General features: G+C 38.6%; 1 protein-coding gene across 4 annotated transcripts in view; it reads right to left on the bottom strand.

The window, feature by feature from the left end:
* Positions 1-15,957, bottom strand: part of LOC102231360 (canalicular multispecific organic anion transporter 2) — a 59,836-nt gene that overhangs the window by 34,269 nt on the left and 9,610 nt on the right. For all 4 annotated transcript variants that reach the window (XM_023340619.1, XM_023340618.1, XM_023340616.1 and 1 more), the window contains exons 2-4: positions 7,405-7,581; positions 6,417-6,542; positions 4,193-4,330 (exon numbers count right to left, since the gene is read on the bottom strand). In XM_023340619.1, coding sequence (XP_023196387.1) covers positions 4,193-4,330; positions 6,417-6,542; positions 7,405-7,581 — 441 coding nt within the window. The remainder of the gene's footprint in view (positions 1-4,192; positions 4,331-6,416; positions 6,543-7,404; positions 7,582-15,957) is intronic.

Here is a 15,957-nt window from a genome sequence, read left to right as displayed (position 1 = left end):
TTGCTCAAGGTTTCCCCCAGAAAACTTGCTAAGCCCAGTGGTTGGATGCTTTCATCCAGCGGCCCGTCGTGTTTTTGAGTTAAAAAATGTTTAAAGTCGACAGGAAATTTGAAAATATCTCTTGATAATTATGTGTTATTGAAAGATTAATACCTAAACACCAACTATAAAGTCTTAAAAAATGCAAACATTTTAAAGAGACCTAAATAAATAAGCAATGCTTAGGCTGGTGGGGGCAGAAGTAAAGCCTGGTGGCCCGCCAGGCTGATAATGCACTGAGGGGAAACCCTGATTGATTAATTGCTTATGGCGACAGAATTAACTGGTTGATAAAAAGGCCGCAGACAAATCAAATAACCGAAAACAAAAGTCATGTGAAAAGGAGACGACGGTGACCCATCACTGTTTTTAATGTAAAGCTGCTTCAAAACCACAGAGCGTGTTGAGCAGCTTACTGATGATTCATCAGAGCAGACAGCCTGAATAATGCATGTGTCACTCTATAAAGAGAAGAGCAGGAACAAAATACAACATTCTGCATAGTATAGACACTTGAAAGTGACTATTAAGTTTAGTTGTTTAGTCTACGTTTAAGCTTCAGTCCAGGTATCAAAATTAAAATAACATTTGATTCTTCCAATAATCAATAAGTATGTTTAGCAGCAACAAAAATATATATATTTTTTGTTTTAATTAAAATCCATTACTTCATGTCATACACTTTTTTGAACATATGGCTTTTTTGCCAGCCTCCCATGGAAATCTCACAGCGGCCCATATTTGTTTCCTGCAAACATCAGAACGAGCATATTAACCTTATAAACAGGTTAGCTGGGGGTAAAGTCTCCTCTGATTATGGAGCTTAATCCAGTAGCTCGGGTATTTAAACACAAGCTAAAACCTTCACCCAAAGAGCGAGCGGCAATGCCAGAGAGAGCAGAGGAGCAAAGCCTCCTGCAGTGCGACCTGGGAAACGCCTACGCTGCACCGACTCATGCTTTATGACCCATAAATGAACATTTAGCTGCGACGCTGAGTCACTGCAGACTCAAACTTTGAGTCTGGTTCCGGGGGCGGATTTCGGGGCTCTACCACCCCCAAGGCGGCTCCACCATGTTTAAAACAGTCTGTTTCTCTCCTGAGCCGGGATTCTGGTTCATCTGTCAGACGAGAGACTTGAATCATTAATAATCTCTTAGATTTTAGAACCGGTGATGACTCAAATGTTTACTGTTTATGTCGTCTGGTAACAAGTGCTTACATTCCTAAAAGTAACTATCGTCTTCAGCCGTGTGCATCAAACGGGTTTCCGTCCATATAAAGAATGAAGATGAAGACGTCTGTCCAGTCTGGGTGAAAGTCGTTATCTTCCATCTGCTACGCTGGTTTTCTCGTTTTGTATTGGTTTTCTCAGCATTTTTACTTCTTCCTTAGCTAGCATATTGATTTTAATCAAAGTCATGGGAAAGTTGTACGACTAAGAGAAAATGTAATCTAATCTAATCTGATGAAAATCTGGGTCCTAAAACACTTAATACAGGCAGACCTGGAATAATCCTGGAAGTGTTTTTTTTTTTTTTTTTATTGCAACATCTCATCCAGAAATAGTTGGAGAAAACGGCACGCAGAGCTTTGTGAGTAAACTGCCATAAATATGAAAAACAGATGTTTTGGCTTGTTACGTTTAGAAAAGGCGGTGGCAGCATCGTGCTCTTCGGTTGCTTTGTTTAAGCAGAAGAACTGAGACTTGACAATTAATGTTCCCAGACGCTCTTCATCCAGTCTCACTGCAGTCTTTAACTTTAATTTTAAAAAATATGCTTTTTATATATCTGTTAAACGTGTCACTATGACAGTATAATATGAAACTAATCATTTGTGGGGGAAAAAAATCAAGCCCTTCCACCTCCTCCCAGTAGTCCTACGGCCATCTGCAGAAACACAGAGCCAGAAAAAACCCATCAGAACCAGGAGGAGGGTCTTAGCGCTGTCAATCACCCTACTGTATTCCCAAGAACACATCCCACAATGAACAGCGATATTTTAAATATCTCTGCATTCAGATGAGGCTCATTTCACAGATTAAAAGTATCTTTTGAAAATAACAACCTTTAGGCAGGTTTTCAGCAGTTAAAAGTCATGTAAGCCTGTGGCAATAAATCAATTAATTGCGTGCTAAATTAAAACAAGCTCAATAATTTCTACTTGTGTGATTGCTTTTCTCCATTTCTATCAAAAACTGGATGATAAAAGGTTTCAGTCTGGTGCTTTGGTCTAAACTAGCCTCTTTTTTTAACTACAATTTTGTTTACAGAGTCTTAATCATTTATTGTATTTATTATTTTAGTTGTTTTGTTTATTTATTTTGGGGTACTTAAAATGTCTTCCATTTTCAGTGTTAGATATTCGTTAGGAATGAAAGTCTACTGATATTTTGAGAGGATGCACTTGAATTATTATCCAATTATCGTAATATTACTCGAAAATGGTCTCAATACAACAATATTATAGTTTATCTCGATAACTTGTGGGACAATTTATCATCTAGGAAAGTATGGAAAATTATCATAATTAACTAATAGAAAGGTTTTAAAACATTTGTGTGTGATGACTCAATATGAACTGTTTCACTTAGTAATAAAGTTCCTCAAATAACTGAACTTTTGAATATTAAAATTTATTGAATTCGCCTGTAAGTTTGTGGCTTTAATAAGACACAAACGTAAAAAAAAAAAAAAAAAAGTTTGAGCACATCAGTCACCGCTTGCTTAAAATAACCAGTACAACTCCATAAAGATATGTCATATCCTGTTATTACAGTTGGTATGTATGCGTTGCCATGATGTGTATGAATTTTCAACAAACCCCATGCTTTTACAAAAAAACAGAAAAAAATACCCCAACAATGTTTCTTGCCCTTGAAGCGGTCATATTTACTAGGTCACTCGTCCTTCTGCTCTTTTCCCCAGGAAAGCCTCAAACTAGCTGAGGAGCTTACGGCGCTGAAAGGCAACAATCTAAGCACTCAACCTGTGTGACTGGAATTAAAGCGCATGCTTTCCTGCTTCCAACGCACGAGTTACAGTTTGTTGTTATTTCTTTTTCACACTTCCTGCCCGTCTCGCAGGCTGCGGGTTCCTTTGGTGCGGAGTCGGCGCGGAGCGCACGCTGTAAGTGAGCCGCTAGGAACAACAAGTCCAGTATTCTGCTCTCTGTGCTTAGTGTTGCCCTGAGCTGACCCCTGCTAAAACATCTACTCACTGTAAACTCCACAGCAGCTCCTAAAAACAACACACAGGCACCGCTGAGTGATCAAGTGACCTGAAACGACTTGGGAGTCTGAGTGGTGCATTATGTAAAAGACTGCAGAGAGCAAAAAAGGGAACAAAAAGGCAGATTTGATACAGTTAGGAGCTGCAGAGAAATGTTATTAGCCTAAAACTGACAAAAACAGAAATTAAAAAAACCTTTTTGTGAACTGAAATAAATAAAAACAGTACTTAATGGGGGGGAAAACTATAACTAGCTGGAGCTACTGTATGTAGTGCATTTATAAAACTAACGAAAACACTGGAAATAAAGCCAAATATTCTTCTTTTTCCTGTTTATGAATCTATTTATCAGCCTCTAGAAATGATGTGAAATAGATTTATTTTTCCCCTACAAGCAGTTTATGTCAGCTGTCGGCAGATTACGTCATTCAGTGCTCCTCCTGATGGCCCTAATGCCAGTCTGCAAAACGGCAACAGCAAAAGTTGGAAGAAAACACCAGAGTCCTTTGGCTGTTCAGCAATAATTGAATCCATTTTGTGAAAAAAAATTGTCTTCTGTTGAATATTTATTACTGAAGGGGTTTGGGTTACTGCATTACTGAACCAATGCAATACTTTGGTTAATTTTTAGGTGCAGAATTAAAAAAGGCAAAAGTTCAGGTAACACGCAGTCGTTTTCATTGCTTTCTTTGACTTGAAGCTACCGGTAACTCAATGCTAACATTGTTAGCTAGCTAGCTAACAAGGTCAAAGAATGAAAAAACTAAAACTAAACAATGTTTAAGTAATAACTAATAGAAAACTAGCAATCCTACTCAAAAACTAATTAAAACTAACTCAATTAGTCAAAACGTAACGGCGAAAAGCAACTAAACAATAATGAAAAACCCCAAAACTATTGACGTGGTCTGCGCTCTTACCGAGCTGGAGGCCTTCAGGATCTTGGAGCGGAAAGGCACGATGGCGCACAGCAAGGACAGGAACCAGAAGAAGAAGAGGACCCCTGAGGACTGGGCCCCGTGTAACCTCTCATACTGGATCAGGAACGTGGCCAGCAGCTGAGAGAGGAAGAGGAGGCGAAAAAGGAGAAATTAAGTTTCATATTAGCCGGAGCAAAGCGGCGGAGGTCACGTTAGGTGAGCTGCACTCTGACTGGGGTTAGCATCCTGAAAACAATCTGTTTTCCGTCAAACACGGGGTCAGACCACAAATTTTCTGGATTTGTCGTAAACTGGTGCAGCTCTTCTGAAGTGTACGGATTATCTGAACCGTTCATCTGAGCCCTTTTAGCGCTCCGTCGCTGCTAAATACTGGAGTCAGAGCCACAGGGGGAACCGAAACTAGCCGTGATCCGAGGTTACGGACTATGACTTTACATTAAACTGTGAGCCTTTATCAGAGATTAGATGGGGAAGTGGGTATCTTTGGGTTTAAACGTTGGTTTTACTGATGCTTTTGCAAAACAGGAAAAAAGAAAAGTCACAGCAAACAGCAGATTAGTGACCATGGATCAAATCAGAACATCATGATTTGCTAAAATCAGATGGGAGAAAAGTAAATACTCGAGCCGGTCTTGAAGAAAAGGACTGCAATGATTAGTTTCACCTAATAATCTTTATGACATCTGATGGTGAGGTTCCTTCAGAGATCAGCGCGATCTTTCCGTTACGACTCGGAGAAACAAGAGCGCATTTATATCCAGCTGTCCTCCATCTCAATCTCAGGTCTTCTGCAGCCTCCATTAGTAGGACTTACATTTTTTTAAACCACATCCAATAACCAAAAACATGTGTAGATGTGGTGTGAATGAACAAAATCAAATCAGTAGCTAGACATTAATATTTACTGTAATTCTGCTTCACAAAATATAACAAACTGCTGCGATTCAACAGAACATTTGCAGTATAAGGTGTAAAAAAGTGTTTTCTATCATTAAAAAAAATAAAATAACTCAATATGTGCAAATCTAACTATTTTAACGTAAAAGAAAAACTTCCTTCTTAAAATGCCTCAGAGTTAAACACTGAAGTATTTGTCACATAAAAAACTGCCGAAAGTATTTTCATTTCTTCCATCTGTTAGATATTTGCACTGAAATAATGACTGTAGTGTTTTTATGTTTCGCCTTCATGACTATGCTGAAAGTATTGTCAGTGATTGTTTTCATATTTGAAATCTTTTAGTTTGTCTTTTACGCAATAACACAGGTCTTTGCATATTTCACAAAGTCAAATTTAAGACTTTTAAAGACCTTTTTAAGACCATTATGAATGAAATTTAAGAACTAAATATTCACAGAAATGTACGAACTTCATCCAGACAACTGGTGACAAGTTTCCATTTATCCGTTAAAAACTACAAAAAAAGATAGCTAGCTATGTAGCTAGCAAGGTTAGCATTGATAGCCTCAAGTCAAAGAACGCAATGAAAATGTCTCAAACTTTTGCCTGAACTTTTGCAAGAAAAAAAAGCGTATTGAATATATGAGATTAAATAGTCAGGACAAAATTTAAGACCTGCAATTAACATATTTAAGGCCAACTTACAATTCAAAACGAATTTAAGACAATTTAAGGCCTTAATTTTAGGTATATATTAATTTAAGACTTTCTAAGTGTCTGCTATGACATTCTTATTCCAGATGTGTCACAAACTTCTTTTCATGCAGCATATCTGCGACAGGTTCCCATGAACTGAACGACGAGACGAGTTGTTTGCCTTCACATTTATACGTTTTCCTATAAAAACAGAAGTTTTGGCTGCCTTCACCTCTCGTCAGCGCCGGAGACCAGCTTGAATGCTCAACCACAGGGGAGCTGCATGAAATACAGCTCCACATGACGCTGCTGCGTTAGTGCACAACAGTCTTATGCTAACACAGTTTGGAAGAACAAGAGTTAGCATATCATTTTCATACGGGACGAAACCTGCAATCTTAATTTTAAAAAAAAAAATCTGTAGGGAGTGCTGCTGGTCCCATCTGTTATCACTGTGACAGCATCACAGATGTGTGCTCCACACTTTGAATTTGCATATGCAAAGGTAAATGTACAACCCCTATGCTGCAGGACATACAGTCCATGAATGGTCTTTTGTAAAGCTGTCGCTATTTGACCCATGCTACGCTGCCTGCATGTTCCTTACCATGGTGATGCCGAGCACCAGCGGGGTGATGAAATAGATGGGGGGCGGGGACTGACCCTGCTGCAGCTCGTGAAATGTGTAGAAGAGGTCGGCCCAGCACACGATCCAAAGCAACAAGCCGAACGCCTGAGGATGAGTGAGAATAAAACAAATGAAACGATAGAAAAGCAAAGAGGTGGGAGAAACTACAGAACAGGAGAGAAGAGTTCAGCAGTTCACTTCCTAGTGGGAAAAACGGGAAGTTGATTATTTAGTTTTTATTTGTCTATAGTGTGACGATTTGAAGGAAGCCTTCCTTTACTTCACCTGTTTTGTTTTACAGATCAAAGGTGTATGTGAATTAAAACTAAACAGACTTTTTAACTGTTTTTATTGATTATGAAACACTTTTCCAATAGCAAAGTTCAAGCACTTTTCAAGCATCTTCAAGGTAAGTTTCCAGCACCACACTTTGGAGATGAAAATAGAATAAATGAATTAAAAACAAATTAATTCATTTAAAAGAATTAAAGACAATATATTCTTTTTTAAATTCTAAAAAATGTTCTCTCTACGTTTTCTGGCGTTCAGCAAACAGAAATAATTTTGGTAATTCTAAATGACCTAAAACAAGAAACATTTTGTCTTATTTAACTTCAGAAATAAGACAAAGAAAATAAAAGAACAAAAATGTCTGTTTTCATTCAGTGTATGAAAATATCTGGTTTCAACTGTAAATAAAATGTAGACTTTTAATCAAACGTTTGATTGCACTTTATTACAAAATGGCGCACTTTGAATATCACACACTTTCATGGACTCCAAACCTTGAAAACACCTACTTGAAATCAAGCCTTTCAAGGATTTCAAGCACCTGTACGAACGCTGTCGATTCTAAAATGGACTTTAAATTTCAGGCTCCTTCATGGTCGAGCTCATTCCTATGTCACTGAACTATTAACCGTTTTGTTCCTTAAGGTCTTATTTAAAGCAACAATGTCCCACTTACTGTTTTGAACCTGTTCAGCAGCGACATCATGATGTACCCTCGGCTGCTCTTCTTCAGGTAGCAGATGTAGGCCGGAGAGGCTACCCACAGGAAGACGCAGGGCAGCCACGCCAGGACGGAGAGCTGGAAACACTCGGAGAGGTCGGGCCGGTCCGTGTGGAACGTCTGATTGGGTTCCTACAGAGGACCAGATGATTGGCTGGTTAGTTCACACAACAAGGTGTCTCAAAAAGAAAAACTTCGGATTACAACAACCGGGTCATCTCACAGGACAGAAGCTTCAAAACAGACGTAATCAGTCAGAGAGATTAAACAACACTGTCACGGTTAGTGGCGTTTCTTTTAGATCAAGTAAAGGAAAACTAAAGAATCCTGAGCAAAAAACATCTCAGTTGTTACTTTGTTGCACCAGAAACCCAACAAAACGTCCATCAGAGCCTGGAGTCAAACCAACAGACTTCCTCCCTCCCAAACGTGTTCATTGCTCTTGAACTTCACCACATTTTGTCACCTTACAACCATAAATCTCAGTGTATGTTCAAGTTGATTTATTTTTTCACTATTTTCAGATGACAAAGCATGGATTATTATTTTATAACCAAAACCTTCCTGACTGCTTTAAACCTCTCCAGAACTATTATTCTTTAAATGTCGGTTTTATTCCTTTGTCTTCATGGTGCTGTCTGTTCACTAATGTTCTATAACGAAGCTCTGAGAACATCTTGAAATAAAATACATGCAGAGGAACTTCATTTACTTATCATTTGAGTGGTCAAGGCCTCTGAGTGTTTACTGGGGAACAAAATTGCGACATCTGTTACATTTTCAGCTGATGTGGTTCGCTTTCACACTGCAAACTGAACTCCTCAAAAGCTTATTCACCTCCTCACCTGTGGTGGCGCTGTATAAAGAACCACAGAAGGAAACGATACAGAAACCTCTGAAGAAGACATGAGGGCAGCTTCCTTATTCATGAAATGTAAACAAATGGGGAGTGACATCCAGTTTTAGCTGGTGTAGGATTGGATTGGTTTGTAAAAGACCACTGGCCATTTCTCCCGCTAGCCAACTTTTGGACTTGTTTGTTTTGGTTAAATTTACCCATAATACCCTGCGCTAGACTCCGCTTCCTACTTTTGGAGCGGTCTCTGGTCTGCTTTGCGTTTACATAGGCATTTGAACAGAACCAGAGTTCACTTCAGTCGAACCAAGACCAAGGTTTGTAGGCGGCTCAGACTTTCTAGGCAAACAGCTAGAGTTCGATAAAAGCGGACTAAACGTGGTTGGTGTGAACGCGTCCTAAAAACATTTAATAAACCATGTATTAGTTTCTTTTCAACTCACAATTTAGCTTTTTTGTTTTGCTCTGTGACATAAAACCCACTTGAACACATTCAAGTTTGTAGTGGGTGAAAGAAAGTTCAAAGGTCATTAATGCTTTTTCAAAACACAGCAGCAGCTGGAGGATCAGGTTTACATTATGGAGCTCCTTTCATGCCTGAGTTTGTGCCCTTTGCAGATTCCTACACAACCTTTTGAGGTGAGGAAAGGAGACATTTTGAACTGACGTTGAAAACTAACAACTAGGATGGACAATATGGACCTAAGCATTCTATATTTCTTCCAGTGGCATAAAAAGACACTAAAAAGTTTTACTAGAATTGGTTATGTATTTCTCATCTTTATTAGAAAGAACCTTCAAAAATGTTTAAAAACACAAATATTTTGACAACAATCAGACTGAAGAGAATCAACCGAAGCTGCAGGACTCTAACACACCGTCCCGCTGATATGAGATGCAGAATCCGTCTTCATCACTCACTCTGCTCCCTGTAGCGATTTCAGCAAACAGTTATTTGTTGCCTCTTTAATGTACAAGAGTGGTATTAAAAAATGTAATGCAAGAGAGTGATATTAAAAATATCCAATATTTCAAAGAGTGCTTAATTGTATTAAAAAAGATACTGCCCAATGGCTCTGTAGGCCAACATTTGTGTTGCCTGAGGCACTTAAAGAAAATCAAAAATCAATATTTGCCCCCGTCGTGAATCTGGATCTGATCTCTGTGTATATGTTGTAGTCACCACACTGTAAAAAGAATTTGAAGATTTTTTTCTGTTTTGTTGTTTGTTTTGTAAAACAAACATTTCAGGTTATTAAACAAATCTGAATGCCAAGATAACCATCAATCAATCAGAAATCAAACATTTCTGAAAAAGGGTAATTCAAAGTGTTCAAATATGTTGCTATAATATATAATCCATTTTTATGGTTCAAAGCAAATCTAAATAGGTGGGGTTTTAGTATTAATGTAAAGGAGCTCAGTGTTTCAACTGTCTTATAATCTTATTTTTTATATAACTTGCAGTAGTAGATGTCTAATAAGAGGGCTCCAAGGATTGAGCCTTGGGGCACCCCGTATGTAAAATATAAAACAAACAGTCTCCAAGTAAAGATTTGACTAATTAGAGCAAACCAGATATGCAATTGAGCAAATAAGTTTTCTACTGAACTCTAAATCAGCAGTGCAATTCAAGATTCTTATGACTTTTTCTCCTTATTTTCATTTTGGGAACAAAACAAGAATACTTTTGTATACTGTGTCTGATTTCAAGTGAGTTTTCATATACTTGAAAAATTTTAACCTAAACATAAAGTTGTGCTTCTTACTTAGAAGGAATCAATGAGTGTTCAACCAGTGAACTATGAATGAACGTATTACAGCTACACTCCATGAGTTGTAACAGTGATTCAGCATTAAGGCGAGACTCCATCACGTCTCGTGACTCATCGTTTAAAGTTGGTGGAACAATAGGAACAGCGGAGACCATCCGGAAATGAAAGATAAAGTAGACATATTTCATACTGCAGTGAGTCGTGACCCCTAGCGCTGCTTCCCTGGACAAACACGCCTGAAGGCCCGCCCACAGGCAGAACCAAGATAAACACAGCTGCCAACCTCCTCTGCTCCGCAGACCTCCCCTATCAGTACTAACTCGTGTCCACGACTGAGTGTGTGAGCAGAAGCAGCGTGGAGAAAAGAGATAAAAATGTCTGAGACCCCTTCCTAGGAAAAACATTTTGACTGCTTGACTATACAAAAATAGAAATTTGGTACGTTTTCGTTTTAGGTATCGAAATGGACAAATTCAATTTTTCTCATTTTTTTAAATCCATATTCTAATTTTTATATATTATCTATATTGTTCAATATAGAATATCTTCATATTCTATATTGAACGTTTTTTAATGTCACTTTCTTAAATCATACATTGATTTATTTTCCCCTACTTCCTTTTTTTATTTTCTCTTCTGTTTTTTTTCTAATTTACTTTTTTATTTAGTTTTTCCTTCTGAATCTTTGCAGGAGCTAAACTAACCAATGGAGAAGAGGATCTAGTGGACCCGCTTCTCACCTATGGGCCAATGTCAAGATCCAAGTTGGGAGAGATTTGTACTTTTCATTGTTGGATACAATGTTTCCCACATTAATTACACTTTCAAGCCATTTATATATTCCTACTTTTATCGCCAATGTTGGCAGGATCAGTCCTCCGGAGAACAAAGGCGCTTCTAAAAAACAGGCCAATTTATTGTAGAAACAAATTAATATGGAAAGATTTGAAGCAGAGACAGAGGAAGAGTTGGAGAAAGAGGCAACAAATTACATCAATGTAAACAGTTTATATTATCTCAGGCCAGTTCGGCGAAGGCAGAGATCATGTGAGGAATTTAACTATTCCAGAATTTTATATGAACAACATACAGCTGAGAAGGACGAGAGCAGGAAATAAAGTAAATCATGACACCGAAAGAGAAATGAGAACCACTGATGGAGCTGTGATAACTGATACAGAGGAAGATTTAAAAAGGAAGTTATTTATGCCTTCAACTTAATATGGCAAGATGTATAGTCTATAATCTCACAAGTAGCACCATTACTTCCTTATTAGTTAACTAACATGTTTCCTTTAAGCCCTGAGATGTGAGGAAGAGGTAAAATGGGTAAACAGAAATCAGAGAAAGAGAAGCTAAAACGACAACAAGGAAGATAAAAGAGGAAACAATTTGTTTATACATCTCCCACTCCATCCTAATATCATTCACAAACATTCCTTCATATTTCGATTCCTCTGTTTGAGGCAGAAACCCAGAGGAAGCAATCCTGATTATAATCAGTCAAATGTGCCTCAAAGCTTTAGATCAAAATGAAACATTCTTATTTTATTCTGGCCAGAATTTATTGAACTTTATTGAATTTATCGAACCCCCAAATCTGCATTTGAATTGTTTGCGCAGCAAATTCTGTAATAGAAATGTTTTTTTTTCCCCACTTCCACTGAGCAGCAGGAAGAAAACGTAAATGTGAAATCTAAAACTATGCTTGAAAACCGCACAAAGGAGGAGGAGGAGTGGAAACTGATTGACCGACTGCCGTAAAAAGCTCACACCCAAACCTACAAAACGAGTTTATAATCAGGATTAAAATGAACCTATGGACATAAGTGGGAGTGACACAAGTTCCTCTCCTTCTGGGTGAACTTCTTTGAGGCAGCTTTGCTGCATAAACACACTCCCTTTTTTTTTTTTTTAAAGATTAGATCAACATTGTGTTTTACAATTACTGGCAGGTATGACAGATGATTTTGCAACTGCTCAAGCATTCGTGGCACGCTTGACCAGCAAATATCTAGTTGCACAACAGTAATTCAAGAAGTTAGCATAAAATGAGAAGTACTGTTCGCATTAAGAGGAAATGTGTGAAGGGTTTTTAGAAAAAACAAACACAGGGAAACATAATTACAAATGCTTTTTCTACTGATAATCATCGAAAAAGGAGGAAGCTGCTCTTGAACAATTATTGTCTAATCGTGTAGTTCAGAGAGCTGAAAGACGGTGATGACAGAGCGAGGTGTAGCAGCCCATTGCGCCTTTTCATTCCTCCTCCTGTTGCTATGAGATGAGGACGACACAACTAAACTGTAGCTATAGCTATTTCCTCTCTGGCGACTCTTTATTCCTCTGGAGAAGAGTTGCAGAGCACGCAGGTATCGACAGGGAACCCAGACTGAAATGTGGCCTTTAAGATTTCTGTTAGTGATTGCAACAACCTCGTCATGTCACTGAACGGGTTTGAGTGAGCTGGTTACTTGGCAACTATGCTATCAATCCATTTGTCCATATAATGAAGGGGAAAGCCTACATTTGCTTTGTTGTTCCAATTTTAATGCCGGATTCAAAGGAGGCAACAGGAAATCCAACATTTTCATTATGACGCAGTTGGAGGAAAGAAAAAAAAAAACAGATGGGAAAGAAAGTCTGAGAAATGTATCAGACTAGAAAAGGGTCACTAAAACCATTTCTGCTTTAGTGAACCAGAGTTAGAATCATTATCTTCAAACGGAGAAACTCTGGAAGAAAGGCAATCTTTCCTGACCTGACAAAGTTCCCAAGCACCAAGTATTTCTCGATTCTGTTCTTGGCGTAGCCCAAAAATTAAACTTTGTTAACTCAACAATGTCACATTTGAACCCTGCTAAAGCACAACAACAGGAACACCGTCTCCAACAGAACTACAGCCTGTCAGGGTTGGTGTTACATGTGCGTGGCCTGCTTTGGCCTCGTCAGATTTATGTTCTCCACTAATAGCTAAAGCCATTAATTTGACAAAGAGCAAATTTCTCATCATAATTTGCAGTTGGGTGGAAAGTTGGCATTATCAGTTGGGTGGAATTTAAATAATATGTTTGAATTCCCACTGTCAGCACACAATACAAGCAGTGACATGCGGTGAGGTGCAAAGCTGTCGAGGCACTGACTTAATCATAATGAAATATACAAATGCTGACCACCTGCATGTTATAGTTTACATGAGGAAATTTCGCACATGCGGACAAAGATGGAGGGCAAAAGGACTATTCTTCTACATGTCATGCATGGCCGCGCTGCCACCGTGGCATAATTCTGTTAACTCAATCAAACCTGGACATGTAGATATTATTAATTTTGTGCTGTGCTCCAAAGCAAAGGGAGAAACCGTTGAAGGACAACTCAAAACCACGTCTTTCTCACTCTCTGTATTGGCCAGGCTACACACAGACTCGTTGCCATAGCAACTGACGACAACAACCCTAAAAAAACCACTGAAATATTTCCCCCACAAAGAGCAGAACATTCAGTCTGTTGCAGCAGGATGGTTTTAGACTTAATGTTTATTTTGCTATTATTATTAAGTGATTGCTGTGGTAAGAGGAGAAAAGTAAATATATCGCTGCACTTGACTTTACTGTATGGCTAGTTCCACGGCTAGCTCGCTGTTACTGTCTCTTACTCTGCAGTTGCGGAGTCACAATGTCTGGGATCATTTATGTGGAATGTAAACCCAAATTTTTCATAAAACAAATTTGCCTCTTCACTGATTTTTTTTCTGTAAATTTTATCTAAAATATTTGAAAGAAAATTCTGGTTAGTTAGCGGAAAAACCTAGGCACAATGCCGGTTGGCGTGGTATTATGAGTTTGGAGGCTGTGATTGATTGTACCCCCAAGATCAGATTTCGGTGAACTATAGCTGTTAGCTTCTGTGGTGGTGCTAAGATGGTTTCCACAGCATATTAAGGTATGTTTGGAGTTAAAAATAAGGAAATGGATGGTTCCAAGTGTTTTTAAATGGAAGATTTTAGCTATTTGCTGGTGGCTGTGGCTCCAAACTCATGAGTACTGGGGGTCTGACTGTATTGCCAGATTGTAAGACGTTTTCTTCAAGTTTTGTTTCAAATCAAAACATCCTCAGCAGGAGCAAGGAGTGAGTTTACCAAAGACTGGAGATGTCAAATCAGATGTATGTGTGGAAACGTAAGATAAAGCTTCACGTTACATGCTAGACGATAGTAGACCCTAGTGAAGCATATTGACCTTCACTACGTCCTGCACAATCTCCATTTACTTAACACACAGTAGACAGTAGAGAGTGCAGAGTGTAGAAGGTCATTGGTGAGAGAGTTAAGTAAGACACGTTATTATCGCACTATGACAGAATGTCGATTAATCAGTAATACGTTATATTTAGGTGCAAAAACCGCCTGTTTTCAATCACAGCAGTCAAGAAGAGCTGCAAAGATCTCAGCACACAACACAAATATAATGATGAGTTTGACCAATGGGACAGAACTCTGTCAGACGCAGAGACGGTCACTGACATTGTTTTGTCTGAAGATAACTGCTGGCCTATCAGTAAACTCGGCCTAATCACAGAGGGCTTTTATTGACGCTGATGTGTCTGCTCGTGTTGGAGCAGAATTGCTGGAAACCCAATACATCTGCTACGTACGCTCCCCTGTGGATTCAATGCCAAGGAATAATAAACATCCTCCCCGAAGTTACGGAGAATACTGGAGCGACAGACAGATTGTGGCCAAGATGCGGCGCCAGATTCTGATCCATTTTGGAGAGTCATTCAGAAAAAAAGCTGATTTGAGAAGAGTCAAACAATTAACCTGGTGGCCTTAGCTGGTAAAATGTAATGATAAAATATAGTTGCGGTTTAGAGATATTTGGTGTTATTCAAGGCTACACCTTAACCTTAGATTGGAAGGACGTAGTTTATAATGCAACTAGAAGTGAATTTCTCAGGCATTTCTATAAACCTAACGAGTACAATGCCTTTCCTTCAGACTATGTTTGCCGTTTCTAATGACCTAGACCTTTCTGCTTTACTTCTTGAGTTACTGCCACACGCCTGTTTCAATACAGAGTTGTAAAGTAAATGATAAGATCAAGTAGTTAATGCTTTCAATTTATATGAAAAGTTCTGTTGTTTTCTAAGAAATGTGAGCAGTCAAAAAGCCACAATCTCCCAAGTCTTACTGTTTGCCTGCTTGGTATCTTAATGGAAAGCTGCACATCTAAATAATGAAATTAACACTTTAACAATATAACAGGTTTGAAATATATTTTCCACTATTTTGTTCTTTAGTTTCTCAATATTCCTACTTCTCTCCATGGCCTGATCATACTATATTTAACTGATCTGATGAACTGTTCCTGATCAGAGATCAGATTTTGCCACAGTCTCTTGGAAGATGTTGTTTTCTTCTTCTGCTCATCATCTGGTCTGTCTTTCTCCTCATCTGCTGGCCATTGGGCACCACCAACAGACTGGCTAGTCTAATTTTAGACCCTGTCGGCGGGTGACGCCCGCAGGGACCCTTAGTGGGTGGATACCGTTGTCGAGATTTAGGTCACACTGGCTTCACAGTCAAGTGGACAATAGAGCAGACAAGGAGATGTAAAACACAGCTTTCATACATCGGTTGTAAGAAGAGGGTAGTGGGAAATGAGGATGCATCGGCTGATGGGACAAGACAATAGACCGTATCGGGTTCACCAAAACAAGAAGACACCTTTTTTTTAAATTTCAAAGATGTAGTTAGAACACAAAAAAATCCCACTTTCTCAGTAAAAAATGTGGGATAAAAGTAAAACTGTGTTTTTAGGAATGTCTGTAGAATATTCCAGTCCAGCTATCACAAGTCACTGACATTATTTCTCTAGC

Source organism: Xiphophorus maculatus, chromosome 10 (genome assembly GCF_002775205.1).
Source record: "Xiphophorus maculatus strain JP 163 A chromosome 10, X_maculatus-5.0-male, whole genome shotgun sequence".
Lineage (NCBI taxonomy): Eukaryota > Metazoa > Chordata > Actinopteri > Cyprinodontiformes > Poeciliidae > Xiphophorus > Xiphophorus maculatus.
Note: the sequence above shows the minus strand (reverse complement) of the source record. Positions and strands in the feature narration are given on the sequence as shown.